The 21,816-nt window shown below is 44.6% G+C and overlaps 1 protein-coding gene across 2 annotated transcripts in view; it reads right to left on the minus strand.

Annotated features, from left to right (window-relative positions):
- Positions 1 to 21,816, minus strand: part of metap1 (methionyl aminopeptidase 1) — a 51,315-nt gene that overhangs the window by 2,047 nt on the left and 27,452 nt on the right. For both annotated transcript variants that reach the window (XM_078403074.1, XM_078403084.1), the window contains 5 exons: positions 19,793 to 19,876; positions 8,183 to 8,321; positions 5,916 to 6,047; positions 4,504 to 4,647; positions 1,688 to 1,753 (listed from right to left, as the gene is read on the minus strand). In XM_078403074.1, coding sequence (XP_078259200.1) covers positions 1,688 to 1,753; positions 4,504 to 4,647; positions 5,916 to 6,047; positions 8,183 to 8,321; positions 19,793 to 19,876 — 565 coding nt within the window. The remainder of the gene's footprint in view (positions 1 to 1,687; positions 1,754 to 4,503; positions 4,648 to 5,915; positions 6,048 to 8,182; positions 8,322 to 19,792; positions 19,877 to 21,816) is intronic.

Genomic DNA, 21,816 nt, shown 5'->3' on the forward strand with positions numbered 1-21,816 from the left:
CTCGTTGTACCCCTGTACAATGACAATAAAGATATATTGTATTGTATTGTATTATCTGCAACTTACAACACATTGCTTCCAGTTTTGAGCAATATTTTGAAATGTTAAACTATTATTTCCTCCATGGATACTGCTTGACCTGCCGAGTATTGCTATTCTGTTAGAATTTCAGCATCTGCAATTTTTGTTGTTAAACCACATTAATCTGTTCCTCATACACAAGGCTAACTTGCCTTCAAATGCATCTCTGACATTTGTCTCAATCATTTCTACAAAAGCATTTTCACTACACTCCTGGGCCGATGGTTGGGGTGGGGGGTTAGCGGAGCAGAGATGGTGGGAGGGGGGGGGAGGGAGAGGAGAGCTTTTCTTAATCCATGACAATTTATTGTTGACCATCACACATATCCAACCTGCAGTTTTAACCCCACAACTGAAACATTTCCTCCATCTCAACCTTAACAAATCTGATCATTGTATCGAGCAAAACACAAAATGCTGGAGGAACTCAACGAGTCAGGCATCAATGGACAGGTGATATCACCTCTAGTCTTTGTCACCTCCTCCACCCATCTACAAATCAAACCCTCTTCACCCGTATCCACCTATCACTCACAGCTTTGTCCCACCCCCACCTATCTTTTCCAGCTTTCTCTCCCCCTATTCCATCAGTCTGATGGGTTCAGACCCAAAACGTCACCTGCCCAATCCGTCCCCATGACCCATGGGCTCCTTCAGCACTTTGTGATTTGCTCAAGATTTCAGCATTTGCAGATCGTTGTGTCTCCATAATTGTACAACCTCTTTTCCAGGGACAGTCTCACAGACTACATGTCTTTCCTGATAATTCTAACTTTTTCTGCACAATTTTCACACTCTACTGCGCCCGGGTTTACTTTATAATAATACGGCGAACAGTCCTATACACTAATGTAACTAAATTAAGACTGAATAAAACATTTTCATTTCTAAGCCTTTAGAAATATCAGGGTCTAGATAAAAAAGACACAAGGTACTGGAGTAACTCAGCGAGTCAGGCAGAATCTCTGACGCAGAACACAGACAGGAGCAGGGTGTTTATATTTTACTGCTCCACTGCGAAATCTCAAGCAATGCCTACTTTGAAGATGTTCTCCTCTCTCCGATGGGAGGTCTGTGAAACCCTCTCTTATTGCTCCCCCTCTGTGATTCCTGTTCCTTTCTATGTTCTTGAGACGCTGCCTGACCTGCTGAGTTACTCCAGCACTTTGTGTCTTTCTTTGTGAATCAGCAACTGCAGTTCCTTATGTCTACCAGAGCTTCGACTATTATGTTATTTTCAAATTATCGTATAAACATGCTCCAAGTCACAGTCATAGCACAGAGCTGTACAGAATTGAAACAGGCCCTTCGGCCCACCTGGTCCATTCCGATCAAGTTGGCATTCTAGGCTAGTCCCATTTGGCCCCTATCCCTCTAATGCCTTCCTATTCATATATCTGTCATAGCATTTTAAAAGAATGAAACAGCAATAAAACCCACAGTTAATCCCAATTGAATTAAGAAATACTCACTGAGACAGGCATTCAGTGAGGAATGCTTTCAAATCAGTTTGCAGCCTTTTATTAAACATATGGCAGACTTCATCAGACTTGCACAGATTTCTAATGGGGTATATAAATATTAAACAACATCTTACACAACTCACCGTCACAAATCATTGGTTCGATGGTAAACACATGACCTGGCTTCATCACGCCAACAGCTTTATTTTCTGCAATAACAAAGGCATGATTGAGCTTTTTTAATCTCAGTATCAATAGTTGCTCTCACAGCGTTTTGTATAGGAATTAACACAGATTGATTATTCTGATTAAAAGAAAAGCCCCACCTCTTTTCCAGCTTCCTCCCCCACTACAATCAGTTTGAAGAAGGGTCCTGATCTATGTTCTCCAGAGATGCTGGCAACAGCTCTACCAGCTGTGCCATCAAATATTGATAAGATCTATACCGTTGATTGATCTGGGCAATGTTATAAAACTGCATGTGTAGGAGGATATTCAGCTTATCAAGAGAATACTGGCTCCCGGAGCATTCCCACACTAATTTTCTGTCACTTGCCCATCAATTCTTTTACCACAAGGGATAATGTAAAGCAGCCAATTAATCTCCCCCTCTTTATCTTACGTATGTCGTAGGAAACCAGAGCATGCAGGAGATACCAGAGGGAGAATGTTCTAACTCTAGATGGGCAGTGCGCAAGGTCAGGATTGTGCCCAGGTGGCTAGAGCTAAGAGGCAGCAGCACTACTTACTACACTGCTGTGCCATCCCCTCTGGAGTGGGAAGGGTCCACAACATATCGAGCACATCACAGCAAGGGACGAAGAAAGAAATTCCATAAATCTAGGACATTCATTTGAAGAGATGTCTTATCAATCTGACCATGAATCAATGGAGACACAAGGAACTGCAAAAACTCAAAATGCTGGAATGACTCAGTGGGTCAGGCAGCATCTCTAGAGAACATGGATGGGTGACGTTACGAGTCGGGACCTTTCTTCAGATTGCTTTAGTCGTAGAGCAGTAGGAATCACAGAGAGGGAGCAGTGAGAGAGGGTCTCACAGAATTAATGGTTTGTGAATGAAAATGGAAATGGAAATTAGAACATTGGAAAATTTCTATAGGTAATCATTTTCCAATGTTCTATAGACTCTGGATCAGTTCCTGTGGACTAGGGGGTAGCTAATGCAACTCCACTTTTTAAGAAAGGAGGGAGAGAGAAAATGGGGAATTATAGACCAGTTAGCCTTACATCGGTAGTGGGGAAGATGCTTGAGTCGATTATTAAAGATGTAATAGCAGCGCATTTGGAAAGCAGTGACAGGATCGGTCAAAGTCAGCATGGATTTATGATGGGGAAATCAAGCTTGACTAATCCGCTGGAATCTTTTGAGGATGTAACAAGTAGAATGGATAAGGGAGAACCAGTGGATATGGTGTATCTGGACTTTCAAAAAGTGAATTTTAGAGATTATGAATTTTAAAAGACATTTGAACAGATATATGGATAGGAAGGGTTTTGAGGGCTTTGATCCAAATGTAGGCAAATGGGAGTAACCCAGCGTGCCACCTTGATCAACAAGGGCCAGTTGTGCTGAAGGGCACGTTTCCATGCTGTGTAGCTCTATGACTATGAAACAAAACCACTAACAAAATATTAGTGGTTTTCAGAGATTAGTGTGCAAAATCAGAGCACATGGTATTGGGGGTAGGGTATTGACATGGGTAGAGAACTGGTTGGCTGACAGGAAACAAAGAGTAGGAATTAACGGGTCCTTTTCAGAATGGCAGTTAGTGACTAGTGGGGTGCTGCAAGGCTCGGTGCTGGGACCCCAGTTATTTACTATATATCAACGATTTAGACGACGGAATTAAATGTAACATCTCCAAGTTTGCAGATGACACAAACCTGGGTGGCAGTGTGAGCTGCGAGGAGGATGCTATAAGGCTGGAGGGTGACTTGGATAGGTTGGGTGAGTGGGCAGATGCATGGCAGATGCAGTAAATGAGGATAAACGTGAGGTTATTCACTTTGGTGGCATCTCTGGAGAACATGGATAAGTGACGTTTTGGGTCAGGCCCCTTCTTCAGGCTGGGCAAATGGTTCCTAGATAATGACTCGTTAATGAACAACCGATTCCTGACCCGAATCATCACCTGTCCTTTCATATTTCAAATATTTTTTAATGCTCAATTATGTTTATATTCTTTTATATTTTGTTAGTGGTTTTGTTTCATAGTCATAGAGCTACACAGCATGGAAACGTGCCCTTCAGCACAACTGGCCCTTGTTGATCAAGGTGGCCCGCTGGGTTACTCCCATTTGCCTACATTTGGATCAAAGCCCTCAAAACCCTTCCTATCCATATATCTGTTCAAATGTCTTTTAAAATTCATAATTGTAACCGCTTCCTCAGGCAGCTCATTCCACATATGGACTACCCTCCTCTGGGTAAAAAGGTTGCCCTTGAGGTCCTTCTTAAATATCTACCCTCTCACCTTCATAGATCTGATAGGGTCATACAGCACGGAAACAGACCCTCCAGCCTAACATGGCCATGCCAACCAAAGTGTCCCATCTATACTAGTCCCACATCCCTTTAAACCTTTCTTATCCTTGTACATTTCCAAATGTCCTTTAAATGTTGTTATAGTTTCTGCCTCAACTACTCCTTGGGCAGCTCAGTCCATACACCCACCATCCTGTGCATGAAAATGTTGCCCCTCAGATTACCATTAAATCTTTCCCCACTCACCTTAAACCTATGTCCTCTGGCCCTTGATTCCCCTACTCTGGGTAAAACATTCTGTGCGCATCTACCCTATCTATTCCCCTGATGATCTCTTAATTAACACCTCTATAACAATGAATTGCTGAATCAAATCTCTGAGATGGTTAAATATAGTAATTGGAAGTATTAAACTGGATTTCATTCCTACAAGTTTTAAGACAGCACTTACTAGCGTAATGCGGCACATTAGGTGCGGTGTGGAAAAGTCGGTGGATCCCATGCCCACAATAGCTTCGAACTACTGAGAAGCCGCTGGCGTGTGCGTGCTTCTGTATAATGTTGCCCAGTTCCCTGTACCGAACACCCGGTTTTACTGCAAGGAAGATTGAAGAACATTTATTACAATGGGGTTATTTAAAAATAAATATAGATCAATGTAAAATTTAGCAGGCAGTGAAATTGTAGTAGAGTCACAGATGTTGAATAACTAAACCTGGTGGGCATTACGGCGGTGCAGTGGTAGAGTTGCTGCCTTAAAGCACCAGAGACCCTTGTTCGATGCTGACGACAGGTGCTGTTTCCCCGGGTGATCCGGTTTCCTCCCACATTCCAGAAACATACAGGTTTGTAAATTAATTGGCTTCAGTAAAGATTGTAAATTGTCCCTGGTGTGTGGGATAGTGCTAATGTATGGGTATTGCTGCACGGCACGGACTCGGTGGGACGAAGGGCCTGTTTCCACGCTGTATCTCTAAACTAAACTAAAGTATAAAATGTAAAGCAATCCCAGCTGCTGCTCCAACTGCTACATGCTTTGAATACAGGCAAAGAACACAATGATGACTGTTGAACTAATTGCAGTAAAAATATACCTTTCAATTAAAAAATGATTGTATTTATGTATAATATTATAAAATCTGATTGGACAGCATGCAAAACAAAGTTTTTCACTGTACCTTGGTACACGTGACAATAATAAACCTAAACAGAAGTATGTTATTAAGGTATTTATTTCACAAAATGCTGGAGTAACTCAGCAGGTCAGGCAGCATCTCAGGAGAGAAGGAATGGGTGACGTTTCGGGTCGAGACCCTTCTTCAGTCTGAAGATGGGTCTCGACCCGAAACGTCACCCATTCCTTCTCTCCTGAGATGCTGCCTGACCTGCTGAGTTACTCCAGCATTTTGTGAAATAAATACCTTCGATTTGTACCAGCATCTGCAGTTATTTTCTTATACTATGTTATTAAGGTACTCTAATTAAGAAATAGAATGGGGTTGAGAGGGAAAGATAGATCAGCCCTGATTGAATGGCAGAGTAGACTTGACGAGCCGAATGGCCTAATTCTGCTCCTTGAACTTATAGAAACAAGGAACTGCAGATGCTGGTTAATACACAGAGTGCTGGAGCAACTCAGCTGGTCAGGCAGCATCTTTGGAGAACATGGATAGGTGACGTTTTGAGTTGAGACCCGATCCATGTTTTGGGTCGACACCTGAAACATCACCTATCCATGTTCTCCAGAGATGCTGCCTGACCTAATTAAGAAGCATGTCTGGATATATTCCAGTACGTATAATTCACTCCTGCATTGCTCCTGATCCTGTTTTGAGATGGGTCTGTTCTGTGCCACCCCCTCACCTGCATCTATAGCTTGCATTAGGCACTCGTACGTCGTCTGCACCAACTTCTTTGACCCTTCATCAACTTCGCCAACGAAAAATGTCTCGTTTAAATCACCATGGAAACCATTGCGGTAGACTGTAATATCAACTGTAAGAAAGACAATTATTCAGTTGTGGGATATAACGTAGAAAGTTGGGTGAATTTAGAGCATGTCATAACTTTACATACTAACAGTGCTTATGGACATTTCAACATGCAGTTACATTGGGGCCAGGCTTGTGGTGACCAGCAGTGCAGGACAAGGCTGATTCTTCCACCATCAATGCAGAGTGTGCACAGGCAATGAGCCACAGTGAGTAGTGTAGGTAACTGCATGCTTATAGGAGCATTTTAAATGAGGAAAGGCAGGGAATTTGGGGGTAGGAGGTAAATTCCAGACTTTAGGAACCAATGCTAAAGCATGAATGACAAGTTGTTTGTGTTCTCAGATATGCAGAGATTTCAAAAAATAAGCAGAGAGGTGGTGTAAGTCTCATAGTAGAAACGGGAGTCAAATGGGGAATACTGGAAATGGTCATGACACAATGTGCTGGAGGAACTCAGTGGCTCAGGCAGCATCTGTGGAGGGAATGGACAGCAGACATTTCGGGTCGGGACCCTTCTTCAGACTCCAACTGAAATGGTTATGTCAGGAACTGCCTAAAGCACAGACAAAGGTTTAGCAGTAGATGAACTGATTCTGTGAAGAGCCAAGGACTTGTGTTGTGTGATGGAGATTGGGGGAATTTAGGATTGGAGTCTAAGCTCCCTGTTAAACAAGACTTATACCCGGGTAAATTTATTTTCTGAAAATGTGGTAAATCTTTGCAGTTCTCCTCCATTGAATTTTGGATGCTCAATCATCATGTATATTTACTGACATTCAACACAAGTAGATAGAGTGGCAAAGAAGGCCTATGGTCTGCTTGCCTTCATTGGACAGGGCACTGAGTGCAGGAGTCATGTTGAAGCTTTATAAGACTTTGGTTCGGTTGTATTTAAACTATTGCATGCACTTTCGATCACTCCATTAAAGGATTTGGAGGCTTTGGAAAGCTGGAAGAGAGGAGGGGGAAGGACAAAGCCTGGCAAGTAACAGGTTGATACAGATGAGGCGGGCTTGTTAGGCAGATGGTGGACAAAGGCCAGAGATGAAATGACAGGTGTGAGACAAAAGTATTGAAGAGTTGCAAAATGTGAAGCTAGAGTAATTAATATAGGTGGAAGGGGAGGGGGAGAAATAGGTGCGAGTCCATGAGGAATAGAGGAGGGGGGGGGGGGAGAGGGAGGGAAGAAGAGAGACGTGGAGGGTTTTGTAGTTACCTAAAATTGGAGAATTCAATTTTATCTAGAATTGAAGAATTCACTGTTCTACGATCTATATTTGGGGGCACAATGGTATTTCGAGAACAGATCGAAAAATGTTAAGGATCTGCTCAGATCTCACTGAATGGCAAAGCTTGTTCCAGCTGACATTTGACCTACTCCTATCTTGTCAAGAACTGAGGTTGCATTTTAGAATATTACCAAGGATAGGAACGAGGCAGTACATAATCCTAAACTCATCTGCCATGGTCCCACAATTAGTCCCACAATTAGCACGGAAACAAGCCCTTCAGCCTAACATGCCCATATCGACCAAGATGCCTCATCTACACGTGCCATCTGCCAGAATTTGGTCCATATCCTTCCAAACCTTTCCTATCCCAGCCCAAACCATCACGCAAACCAACCACCCTTCCATTGACTCCATGTACATTTCACGCTGCCTCGGCAAAGCCACCAGCATAAGCAAAGACGAGTCTCACCCTGGGCCCTCCCCCTTGTGCCCTCTCCCATCAGGCAAGAGGTACAGAAGTGTGAAAACGCACATCTCCACATTCAAGGATGTTTTGTTCCCAGTTGTTATCAGGCAAATAAACTATCCTATCACCAACTAGCGAACATTACTGACCTACCATTCACCTCATCGGAGACCCTCGGACTATCTTTAATCTGACTTAACTGGACTTTATCTTGCACTAAATGTTATTCCCTTTATCCTGTATCTGTACACTGTGGACGGCTTGATTGTAATCATGTATCATCTTTCCGCTGACTGGATAGCATGCAACAAAAATGCCTTTCACAGTATATCGGTACACGTGACTATAAACTAAACCATCCGTGTACCTGTTCAAATGTCTTTGAAATGTTGAAATGTCTTTGAAATGTTAGTCTTGATTTGCTGCACCAATACTCACTGTTAACAATATCACCATCCTGTAAGGGCCGTGCATCAGGGATTCCGTGGCAGATCACCTCATTCACTGAAGTACAACACGATTTTGGAAAATTGTAATAATTGAGTGGTGACGGATAACAGTTTCTTGCCAAGCACGCCTAAATAAATCAAAGTGGCCAACGATTAGCTCTTCTCAATCAACATCTGCATAGGCTGCCGACATACAGTTTAAATGCCAGACCACACAACAATTAAGATAGTTATATCCTGCTTCCAACTGTTTCTATAATTCATTTTACAGCAGTCCAATGGCATGGATAACATGAATTGAAAAGCAAAAGAACTGCAGATGCTGGATATTTGAAATAAAGTGTTTAGTATTGGAAATGTCTAATAGATTAGGTCACAACAGTGGAGGGGGAAGCAATTTTAACATTTCAGGTCAGATAAAGGATTGGAGACAAAAGGAACTGCAGCTGCTGGAATCTTGAGTAAACCACAAAGCTTTGGAGTTACTCAGTGGGTCAGGCAGCATCTGTGGAGGGAATGGACAGGTTAATAAAGGATTGCTGACCTGAAGCATTAACTGCTTCTCTCTCCACAGATGCTGCCTGACTTACTGAGAAGTCCTGCACTTTGTTCTTGCAGCTTGGTTGACAAAGATTGGAATCATGTTGTTTTATGCTAGATATGTGAAGGGGAAAAGATTAGTGAAGACAAATGTAGATCCCTTACAGTCAGAAACACTTGAATTTATAATGGGAAACAAGGAAATGGCAGACCAGCTAAACAAGTACATTGGTTCTATCTTCACTAAGGAAGACACGAACAATATCCCAGAAATACTAGGGGACCGAGGATCTAGAGGGAGGGAGGAACTGAAGGGAATTAGTCAGGAAATGGTGTTAGTTAAACTGTTCGGACTGAAAGCAGATAAATCCCCAGGGCCTGATGGTCTGCATCCCAGAGTACTCAAGGAACTGGCCCTAGAAATTGTGGATGCATTGGTTGCATAGGATGCAACCGCAGGAGATGCAACACCTGTTCCTTTACCTCCCCCCCTCAACTCCATCCAAGAACCCAAACAGTCTTTCCAGGTGAGACAGAGGTTCACCTGCACCTCCTCCAACCTCATCTATTGCATCCGCTGCTCCAGATGTCAACTTATTTACATCGGCAAAACCAAACGCAGGCTTGGCGATCGCTTCGCTCAACACCTGCGCTCAGTCCGCATTAACCAATCTGATCTCCCAGTGGCTGAGCACTTCAACTCCCCCTTCCATTCCCCGTCTGACCTTTCTGTCATGGGCCTCCTCCAGTGCCATAGTGAGGCCCACCGGAAATTGGAGGAACAGCACCTCATATTTCGCCTGGGCAGCTTGCAGCCCAGTGGTATGAACATTGACTTCTCCAACATTAGATAGTTCCTCTGTCCCTCTCTTCCCCTCCCCCTTCCCAGATCTCCCACTGTCTTCCTGTCTCCACCTATATGCTTTCTTTGTCCCGCCCCCCTGACATCAGTCTGAAGAAGGGTCTCGACCCGAAACGTCGCCCATTCCTTCTCTCCTGAGATGCTGCCTGACCTGCTGAGTTACTCCAGCATTTTGTGAATAAATACAATGGATGCATTGGTGATCATTTTCCAATGTTCTAATGTAACCCCACTTTTTAAGAAAGGAGGGAGAGAGAACAAGGGGAATTATAGACCAGTTAGCCTTACATCGGTAGTGGGGAAGTTGCTTGAATCGATTATTAAAGATGTAATAGCAGACCTCCCAACATTTGATTTTACAAATTCAGAATTTTGATGTCCTAAATTCAGAATTTTACACTAAAATTCATAATATGGTGCGTAATGCAACTTTTCAGCAAAAAATGTATGCACGCCAAATGCGCGTACGTGTTGCGCTACATTCATGGGTTGGGAGGTCTGTAATAGCAGCGCATTTGGAAAGCAGTGACGGGATCGGTCAAAGTCAGCATGGATTTACGAAGGGGAAATCATGCTTGACTAATCTTCTGGAATTTTTTGAGGATGTAACAAGAGAATGGTAAGAGAGAGCCAGTGGATGTGGTGTATCTGGACTTTCCAAAAACCTTTGACAAGGTCCCAGACAAGATTAGTGTGCAAAATTAGAGCACATGTTATTAGGTGTAGGGGATTGACATGGATAGAGAACTGGTTGGCAGACAGGAAGCAAAGAGTGGGAATTAACGGGTCCTTTTCAGAATGGCAAGCAATGACTAGTGGGGTGCCGCAAGGCTCAGTCCAGGGACCCCAGTTATTTACAATATATATTAACGACTTAGACGAGGAATTAAAGGTAACATTACCAAGTTTGCAGATGACACAAAGCTAGGTGGCAGTGTGAGCTGCAAGGAGGATGCTATGAGGCTGCAGGGTGACGTGGAAAGGTTGGGTGAGTGGGCAGATGCATGGCAGATGCAGTATAATGTGGATAAATGTGAGGTTATCTACTTTGGTGGCAAGAACAAGAAGGCAGATTATTATCTGCGAGCCAGTGTGCAGATTTCAAACTCAACTCAAAATATTTATTGTATTTTATATTTAAACACTGATTTCTTGAGCAGTTATAGATCATATCATATCATATCATATATATACAGCGCGGAAACAGGCCTTTTCGGCCCACCAAGTCCGCGCTGCCCAGGGATCCCCGCACACTAACACTATCCTACGCCCACTAGGGACAATCTTTTACATTTACCCAGCCAATTAACCTACATACCTGTACGTCTTTGGAGATATTTGACTTGATCAGATAAAACCATTGTAAATATGTATATCGAGCCAACTTTTTTCAAAGAAACAAACTCAAGAAACTGCAGACGCTGGAATCCTGAGCAAAAGACAAAGTGCTGGAGGAACTCGGCAGGTCAAACAGCATGAGAAGGGCGTCGACCCGAAATGTCGTCTGTCCATTTCCCTCCACAGATGCTGTCTGACCTGCTGAGTTCCTCCAGAACTGTGTGTTAAACTGATGGCATAATTAGAATAATGAGGGATGTCGTTTACGTGAACTCCAGAAGGCACTACAGTATTGAGGAAACAAATGAAAGCTAATATTTAAGCTCAGGTATTTTAGGGCAACTTATTGAGATCATTAGAATAGTTATGAAGCAGAAGACAGTGCAAGGATGTGGTGGATACAAGGAACTGCAGATGCTAGTTTACAAAAAAGGACACAAAGTGCTGGAGTAACTCAGCGGGTCTGATAGCATCTCTGGAGAACATGAATAGGCAATGGTTCAGATTGGGACACTTCTTCGGATGGGGGTGGGGGGAAGAAAACAGAAAGAGAGGAGAGGCAGGACAAAGTGCTGCAGGTTAATAGGCTGATAAAGATGAGGGGGGAGTGTAAGGATGATGGGAATTGACTCAGTGAGTTTCAGCAATTCCTCATATCTATGAATGACTGAGATGCCACAATAGAGAACCGGACACCCACATTTGTCAACGGGTAAAGATCGGCAGCACACCAAGTAATGTGGACAGCAGCTCAATGAATAATTTGAAACACCAGCTATTATTTTGTTAGATGGGTATATACAAAGAAACCAAGGAAGATGTTGGGTGACAGATGAATCATCTATGAAACAGCTATTTCCATTGCTCTATCTATCTATCTTTACACTTGCATGTAAAGTGACTTGGGCTGGGGAAGTCTGTACATCAGACCACATATGCAAGCAGTCTAGAAATATAATGAAGCTAAATGTTATGGCAGCTCAATGACTTGAAGGACTCAATGGTCTACTCCCCAAGCCCCAGCTGCTTCCCAGCTGTTATCAGGCAACTGAACTATCTATCAACAACTAGAGTTCATAAGTTCTAGGAGCAGAATTAGGCCATTCAGCCCATCAAGTCTACTCCACCATTCAATCATGGCTGATCTATCTTTCCTTTCCAACCCCATTCTCCTGCCTTCTCCCCATAACCCGACACCCGTACTAATCAAGAATCTATCAATCTCCGACATAAATATCCATTGACAATAGACAACAGGTGCAGGAGTAGGCCATTCGGCCCTTCGAGCCAGCACCACCATTCAATGTGATCATGGCTGATCATTCTCAATCAGTACCCCATTCCTGCCTTCTCCCCATACCCCCTGATTCCGCTATCCTTAAGAGCTCTATCTAGCTCTCTCTTGAATGCAGTCAGAGAATTGGCCTCCACTGCCTTCTGAGGCAGAGAATTCCACAGATTTACAACTCTCTGACTGAAAAGGTTTTTCCTCATCTCTGTTCTAAATGGCCTCCTGCAGCTGTATGTGGCAATGAATTTAACAGATTCACCACCCTCTGACTAAATAAATTCCTCATCTCCTTTCTAAAGGTACGTCCTTCTATTCTGAGGCTGTGCCCTCTGGTACTCGCCTCTCACACTAGTGGAAACATCCTCTCCACATTCACTCTATCAAGGCCTTTCACTATTTGGTAAGTTTCAATGAGGTCTCCCCTCACTCTCCTAAACTCCAGTGAGTACAGGCTCAGTGCCGTCAAACGCTCATCATATGTTAACCCAATCTTTCCTAGGATCATTCACGTAAACCTCCTCTGGACCCCCTCCAACACCAGCACACCCTTCCTCAGATACGGGGCCCAAAATTGCTCACAATACTCCAAACACGGTCTGACCAGCGTCTTATAAAGCCTCAGCATTACATCCCTATTTTAAATGCTAGCATTGCATTTGCCTTCCATACTACTGATTCAACTTGGAAATTAATTTTTTGGGAATCCTGCACCAGCACTCCCAAGTCCCTTTGCACCTCCGATTTCTGAATTCTCTCCCCATTTAGAAAATAGTCTATGCCTTTATTCCTAGTAACAAAATGCATGACTCCACACTTAGAGGGCGACGCAGAGCTACTATATATCTCCTCAGACTATCTTTAGTCGGACTTTACTGGACTTTATCTCGCACTAAACTTTATTCACTTTATCATGGATCTGTACACTGCAGGTGGCTCAATTGTAATCAAGTATAGTCCTTCCACTGACTGGTTAGCACGCAACAAAAACTTTTCACTGTACCTCGGTACACGTGACAATAAACTAAATCCCTCCTTAAGCTTCCAAAACCTTGTCCGGCTGGAAGAGAGGACACAAAGTGTTGGGGTAATTCAACGTGACAGGTAGCATCTCTGAAGAACATGGATAGATTGGTGACATTTCAGGACCCAAAAGTCCGGGAGCAGAGCAAGGACGCCCGTTGGCTGAGCACTAAAGTAAGAGCCAATCACAGTTGAGCAGGCAGTTTAAAAAGAGCGCCAAAAGGAAGCTAGTAGTCAATTTCAAAAGTCCGGGAGCAGAGCAAGGACGCCCGTTGGCTGAGCACTAAAGTAAGTGCCAATCACAGTTGAGCAGGCAGTTTAAAAAGAGCGCCAAAAGGAAGCTAGTAGTCAATTTCAAAAGTCCGGGAGCAGAGCAAGGACGCCCGTTGGCTGAGCATTAAAGTAAGTGCTAGTTTAAGTGAGAAGTCAGGTAAATTGGACAATCAGGCAATTTAATTGGTAATATAAGCAATACTTGCAAAAGGGTGCAGCCCTGTTCAGGTGCAGCCCAGTGAGGGAAGTGCCCAGTGAGGGAAGTGCCCAGTGAGGGAAGTGCCCAGTGAGGGAAGTGCCCAGTGAGGGAAGTGCCCAGTGAGGGAAGTGCCCAGTGAGGGAAGTGCCCAGTGAGGGAAGTGCCCAGTGAGGGAAGTGCCCAGTGAGGGAAGTGCCCAGTGAGGGAAGTGCCCAGTGAGGGAAGTGCCCAGTGAGGGAAGTGCCCAGTGAGGGAAGTGCCCAGTGAGGGAAGTGCCCAGTGAGGGAAGTGCGAGTCTTCGGCGAGGAGGCTGAGGTGAGGAGGATACCATTGTTTTAAGCCAGAGCTGGTTATAGGCACAAGGTGATGGCGGAAAAGTTGGTGCGGTGTGTTTCCTGCAGGATGTGGGAAGACAGGGACGTCGCGGGAGCTTCTGGGAGCTACACCTGCAAGAACTGTGTCCAGGTGCAGCTCCTGAAGGGACGTGTGGTGGAGTTGGAGAGGCAGTTGGATGACCTCAGGGCCATCCGGGAATGCGAGAGTTTCCTCGACAGGACCTATTGTGAGGCTGTCACGCCAAGGGTCCAGGTCGAGCGAAGGTGGGAGACTGTTTCCGGGGGGAGTGGACGTGGACTACAGGACACCCCAGTGGCTGTGCCTATTGCAAATAGGTATACCCTCTTGGGAACTGTCGGGGCAGAAGACGTTTCCAGTCCGAGTGGCGGACCTGTTGGCAAGGATACACGACAGGGGAGACCGAAGTCTGGAAGAGCCGTAGTGGTCGGTGACTCCATAGTCCGAGGGACGGACAGAAGATTCTGTGGCAGCAGGAGGGACTTGAGGATGGTCTGTTGCCTCCCTGGTGCCAGGGTTCAACACATCACAGACCGGCTTCAGAAAATCCTAGTGAGGGAAGGCGATCAACCTGAAGTCGTTGTGCACGTGGGCACGAATGACGTCGGGCGGAAGAGGAAGGAGGTGCTACAGCGGGAGTTTAGAGAGTTGGGAAAAGCGCTGAGAAGTAGGACGTCGAAGGTGGTTATCTCTGGACTGCTACCGGTACCTCGTGCTGGTGAGGCCAGGAACAGAGAGATAGAGGGTATGAATTTATGGCTGAGGGGCTGGTGCAGAGAGCAGGGATTTAGATTTCTGGACCACTGGGATCTCTTCTGGGCTAGGGGTGACTTGTACAAAAGGGACGGGTTGCATCTTAACAGCAGGGGGACAAACATTCTGGCAGGCAGGTTTGCTAGTGTGACACCTGTGGCTTTAAACTAAGTAGTGGGGGGGAGGGGTTAACAAATTGTGAATATGAAGATGAGGTCAAAGGGAATACAGGAGATATTGCAAAAGACTCTCGGAAGAATGGGAACAGAAGTTCTAGAGCGGAAAAGAAATTAAGGGCAGGGCCAATTGTGAACGATGTGAGAGAGGAGGTAAATACAGAAGTTAAAGTGTTGTACTTAAATGCGCGTAGTATAAAAAATAAAGTGGATGAGCTTGAGGCTCAGTTAGTCATGGGCAAGTATGATGTTGTAGGGATCACTGAGACATGGTTACAAGAGGACCAGGGCTGGGAACTGAATATTCAGGGGTACACAACGTATAGAAAAGACAGACAGGTGGGCAGAGGGGGTGGGGTTGCTCTGATGGTAAGGAATGATATTCATTCCCTTGCAAGGGGTGACATAGAATCAGGAGATGTTGAATCAGTATGGATAGAAATGAGAAATTGTAAGGGTAAAAAGACCCTAATGGGAGTTATCTATAGGCCCCCAAACAGTAGCCTCGACATAGGGTGCAAGTTGAATCAGGAGATAAAATTGGCGTGTCAAAAATGTAATGCTACGGTGGTTATGGGAGATTTCAACATGCAGGTAGACTGGGAAAATCAGGTTGGAAATGGACCCCAGGAAAGAGAGTTTGTAGAGTGCCTTCGAGATGGATTCTTAGAACAGCTTGTACTGGAGCCTACCAGGGAGAAGGCAATTCTGGATTTAGTGTTGTGTAATGATCCTGATCTGATAAGGGGACTAGAGGTAAAAGAGCCATTAGGAGGCAGTGATCACAACATGATAAGTTTTACTCTGCAAATGGAAAGACAGAAGGGAAAATCGGAAGTGTCGGTATTACAGTATAGCAAAGGGGATTACAGAGGCATGAGGCAGGAGCTGGCCAAAATTGATTGGAAGGAGGCCCTAGCAGGGAAGACGGTAGAACAGCAATGGCAGGTATTCCTGGGAATAATGCAGAGGTTGCAGGATCAATTTATTCCAAAGAGGTGGAAAGACTCTAAGGGGAGTAAGAGACACCTGTGGCTGACGAGGGAAGTCAGGGACAGCATAAAAATTAAGGAGAGGAAGTATAACATAGCAAAGAAGAGTGGGAAGACAGAGGATTGGGACTCTTTTAAAGAGCAACAAAAGTTAACTAAAAAGGCAATACGGGGAGAAAAGATGAGGTACGAGGGTAAACTAGCCAATAATATAAAGGAGGATAGCAAAAGTTTTTTTAGGTACGTGAAGAGGAAAAAAATAGTCAAGGCAAATGTGGGTCCCTTGAAGACAGAAGCAGGGGAATTTATTATGGGGAACAAAGAAATGGCAGACGAGTTAAACCGTTACTTTGGATCTGTCTTCACTGAGGAAGATACACACAATCTCCCAAATGTTCTAGGGGCCGGAGAACCTAGGGTGATGGAGGAACTGAAGGAAATCCACATTAGGCAGGAAATGGTTTTGGGTAGACTGATGGGACTGAAGGCTGATAAATCCCCAGGGCCTGATGGTCTGCATCCCAGAGTACTTAAGGAGGTGGCTCTAGAAATAGTGGAAGCATTGGAGATCATTTTTCAATGTTCTATAGATTCAGGATCAGTTCCTGTGGATTGGAGGATAGCAAATGTTATCCCACTTTTTAAGAAAGGAGGGAGAGAGAAAACGGGTAATTATAGACCAGTTAGTCTGACATCAGTGGTGGGGAAGATGCTGGAGTCAATTATAAAAGACGAAATTGCTGAGCATTTGGATAGCAGTAACGGGATCATTCCGAGTCAGCATGGATTTACGAAGGGGAAATCATGCTTGACAAATCTACTGGAATTTTTTGAGGATGTAACTAGGAAAATTGACAAGGGAGAGTCAGTGGATGTGGTGTACCTCGACTTTCAGAAAGCCTTCGACAAGGTCCCACATAGGAGATTAGTGGGCAAAATTAGGGCACATGGTATTGGGGGTAGGGTACTGACATGGATAGAAAATTGGTTGACAGACAGAAAGCAAAGAGTGGGGATAAATGGGTCCCTTTCGGAATGGCAGGCAGTGACCAGTGGGGTACCGCAAGGTTCGGTGCTGGGACCCCAGCTATTTACGATATACATTAATGACTTAGACGAAGGGATTAAAAGTACCATTAGCAAATTTGCAGATGATACTAAGTTGGGGGGTAGTGTGAATTGTGAGGAAGATGCAATAACGCTGCAGGGTGACTTGGACAGGTTGTGTGAGTGGGCGGATACATGGCAGATGCAGTTTAATGTAGGTAAGTGTGAGGTTATTCACTTTGGAAGTAAGAATAGAAAGGCAGATTATTATCTGAATGGTGTCAAGTTAGGAGGAGGGGGAGTTCAACGAGATCTGGGTGTCCTAGTGCATCAGTCAATGAAAGGAAGCATGCAGGTTCAGCAGGCAGTGAAGAAAGCCAATGGAATGTTGGCCTTCGTAACAAGAGGAGTTGAGTATAGGAGCAAAGAGGTCCTTCTACAGTTGTACCGGGCCCTGGTGAGACCGCACCTGGAGTACTGTGTGCAGTTTTGGTCTCCAAATTTGAGGAAGGATATTCTTGCTATGGAGGGCGTGCAGCGTAGGTTCACTAGGTTAATTCCCGGAATGGCGGGACTGTCGTATGTTGAAAGGCTGGAGCGATTGGGCTTGTATACACTGGAATTTAGAAGGATGAGGGGGGATCTTATTGAAACATATAAGATAATTAGGGGATTGGACACATTAGAGGCAGATAACATGTTCCCAATGTTGGGGGAGTCCAGAACAAGGGGCCACAGTTTGAGAATAAGGGGTAGGCCATTTAGAACGGAGATGAGGAAGAACTTTTTCAGTCAGAGGGTGGTGAAGGTGTGGAATTCTCTGCCTCAGAAGGCAGTGGAGGCCAGTTCGTTGGATGCTTTCAAGAGAGAGCTGGATAGAGCTCTTAAGGATAGCGGAGTGAGGGGGTATGGGGAGAAGGCAGGAACGGGGTACTGATTGAGAGTGATCAGCCATGATCGCATTGAATGGCGGTGCTGGCTCGAAGGGCTGAATGGCCTACTCCTGCACCTATTGTCTATTGTCTATTGTCTAAAACATTACCCATCCTTGTTCTCAAGAGATGCTGCTGTTTGACTCGCTGAGTTACTCCAACGCTCAGTGTCCTTTTCTGTAAACCAGTATCTGCAGTTCCTTGTTTCTACACCATGATGGCATGGTGGTGCAGCGGGAGAGTTGCTGCCTTACAGCGCCAGAGACCCGGGTTCGATCCTGACTACAAGTGCTGTCTGTGCAGAGTTTGTACGTTCTCCTCGTGACCGCGTGGGTCTTCCCCGGGTGCTCCGGTTTCCTCCCACACACCAAAGAACTATAAATTTGTAAGTTAGTTGGCTTTAGTTAAAAAAAAGATTGCAAATGTCCCTGGTGTGTGGGATAGAGCTAGTGTATAGGCTGATTGATGGTCGGCACGGACCCGGTAGGCTGAAGGACCTGTTTCCGCGCAGTATTTCTAATCTAAATGATGACAAGTTGTCCCGGTTTGGCCATTCTCTGCTGAGGGACTCGCTGCATCAGATGAGGGACCCGCTATATCAGATGATCAATTGGCAAATGTATTAAACAATGCAAGTGTTGTAATGATATCTCAGTTCAAATCATTGAAAAAAACAAAATCACCATTTGTGGCTTTACAGCACAGCATCAATGTGGGTGTTTTAAGAAAACACCACTATTAAAGATTAAAGCAGACATTATATTCCCTGGTGGCACAAGTGGGAGTTCACGTGAGTGATATTTGCCCAGTAGGCATGATGACTGGTATAATGGGGATGGCGCTGTGCCAGCTGCTGATAAGAATGTTCCTATGCATGCTCCTATTGTGACCGCAGGCTGTTTACAAATTGCGGTTCCACAACCACTGAGGGGTTTAAGATTGTTTATATGCAAGAGATTGAGTAAAACATTAATAAGATGTTATTTACATATCTTTGCACTTGCACGGAACGAAACACAAGTATTTATTTCCAAAATTTCTTTCTACACTTCACGCTCCCTCGGTAAGGCCACCAACATAATCAAGAATGAGTCTCATCCCCGGTCACTCACTTTTCTCCCCTCATCCATCGATCACCCGTTCACACTAATTCTATGTTATCTGCCTTTCTCATTCACTCCCTACACATTAGGGGCAATTTTACAGAAGTCAATTAACCTACAAACCCGCACGTCTTTATGATGTGGGAAGAAACCAGAGCACCCGTAGGAAACCCATGCCGTCACAGGGATAACGTACAAACTCCATACAGTTAACAGTTGATTGGGATGCTCCACAGCATGGTTAGGAAGCAGCTCCATCAGGGTTAGGGAGCAGCGCCACTCGCTCTTCTCCCGTCTCCCATCAGGCAAGAGGTACAGAAGTGTGAAAACGCACACCTCCAGATTCAGGGACAGTTTTTCCCCAACAGTTATCAGGCAACTGAACCATCCTACTAACAAATAGAGAGCGGTCCTGAGATTAATAGGGTTCAGGCCGAAGTTAGTTTCAAATTGCTGGAGTAACTCAACGGGTCAGGCATCATTCCTGGCGAAAAGGAATAGGTGACATTTCGGCCCCGACACAGAGTCAATCTGAAGAAGGGTCTCAACCCGAAATATTACCTATTCCTTTTCTCAAGAGATGCTGCCTGACCCGCTGAGTTACTCCAGCATTTTGTGTCTTTCTTTGGTGCAATCCAGCATCTGCAGTTCCTTCCTACACATTAGTTTCAACTATTGTTTCCTATTGTTATTTTATCCCATATATAAAAGCTCCGTACCATATGAACAGCACGATCGATCTCTTCAGTTGTGACTCCAGGTCGTACCATCATTGAAGCAACATCTAGAACCTCCCGGGCGAGCTGCAACACAAGTCAAATGAGTGAATTCCAACAGCACAAAAACCCGAGGAAGCCACTTTAATGTTTAACTGCATTAAGGCACTATATGAACCAACACCCTTGATTGTTTCCTAATGTCACGTTTAGTTTAGTTTAGAGATACAGCATGGAAACAGGCCCTTCAGCCGAACAAGTCCATGCTGACAATCGATCACCAGTTCACACTCGTTCTATGCCCTTCTACTTTTGCACCCACTCCCTACACACTAGGGGCAATTTACAGAGGCCAATTAATCTAAAAACCTGCATGTCTTTGAGGGTGTGAGAGAAAACCGGAGCAGCTGCAGGAAACCCACGTAGTCACAGGGAGAACGTAAACTCCACACAGACAATATCCAAAATCAGGATGGTACCCGGGTCTCTGGCGCTGTGAGGCAGCAGCTCTACCAGCTGCACCACTGTGCTGCCTAGCACATATCAGCAATCAATCATTTTGATGGAAAAAGATTTGTTGTTTAAATGATTCAACCTCTGTGTGTAATCTTGAAAAGCCAACAAATGTGGCATATTATCTGATTTTTCTTGCTCAGATGGAATGGAAACTTCTAAGCTTTTAACTTGCTTTCAATGTGTTATGCAACAGCATCAAAAGAATTCACATGACTTCTAATAATGATTTACTTGGGAGCTGAACTGCAGCAGCAACTTTCTAATCGATAAACGACTGCAGTAGCAAACACTGACACAAGGACTATATTGTGATTTGGTAACAAAATCAACACACAATTTTTGGACATTAAAGACTATGAGCTTTCTTGAGCATTATGAAATTGGGTTTCTAACACTGGCATAGCCCTGTGAAGCTTTCAAGTCTCTCCCCAAAGAACTTTGACTCTCTACTTCTCCCCCCCCCCCCCCTCTAAACTTACTACTTTGACCAAGCTGCTCATTGCCCAATGGCTTCTTAAGGACTTAGTGTCAAATTTTCTTTGATGACATCCCTGTTAATTGGCTTAGAACCCATTACATCAACCACAGAACAGTGCAGGACAGGAACAGGCCCTTCATCAGGATACTAGGTTAAACTAATCTCCTCTGCCTGCACGTGATCCATATCCCTCCATTCCAAGCATATCCATGTGCTCAATTAAAAGCCTCTGAAACGCCACTATTGGTGTTCGCCACCACCCCCGGCAGCGCGTTCCAGGCACCCTCCACTGTCTGTGCCCCGCATATCTCCTTTAAACTTTGCCCCTATCACCATAAAGCTATGTCCTCTAGTCTTTGACATTTCAACTCTGGGAAAAAGATTCTGACTGTCTAGATATCTATGCCTCTCATAATTGTATATACTTCTCTAGGTATATTGTTAATGTTTTAACATCAGAATGTTAAAGCTGCCAAAAAAAATGTTTTTTAGAGTATACAGTAGCGCTCATTGATTAAAAAGTGCTGAAGTAACTAGGTGGGCCAGGCAGCATCTATGGAGGACATAGGTTGGGAACCTTCTTCAGACTGATTCGTACTAATCCTGACCCAAAACGTTGCTAATCCATGTCCTCTAAAGATGCTGCCTGACCTGCTGAGTTACTCCTGCACATTGAGTTTTACTCAAGATTTCAGCATTGAGAACGGCATGGTGTTGCAGCAGTAGAGTTGCTACCTTACAGCGCCGAAGACCCGGGTTCTATCCTGACTACAGGTGCTGTCTGTACAGTGTTTGTACGTTCTCCCTGTGACTACTTGGGTTTTCTCCGTGTGCTCGAGTTTCCTCCCACACTCCAAGGATGTACAGATTTGTCGGTTAATTGGCTTTGTAAAATTATAAAGTGTCCCTAGTGTGTAGGACAGTGTTAGCCTACGGGGTGATCACTGGTCAGCGTGGAGTTAATGAACCAAAGGGCCTGTTTCCGCTCTGTGTCTCTAAAGTCTATTTGCAGTTCCATGTAGTTATACTAGTA

The sequence above is a fragment of the Rhinoraja longicauda genome, chromosome 1 (assembly GCF_053455715.1).
Source record: "Rhinoraja longicauda isolate Sanriku21f chromosome 1, sRhiLon1.1, whole genome shotgun sequence".
NCBI lineage: Eukaryota > Metazoa > Chordata > Chondrichthyes > Rajiformes > Arhynchobatidae > Rhinoraja > Rhinoraja longicauda.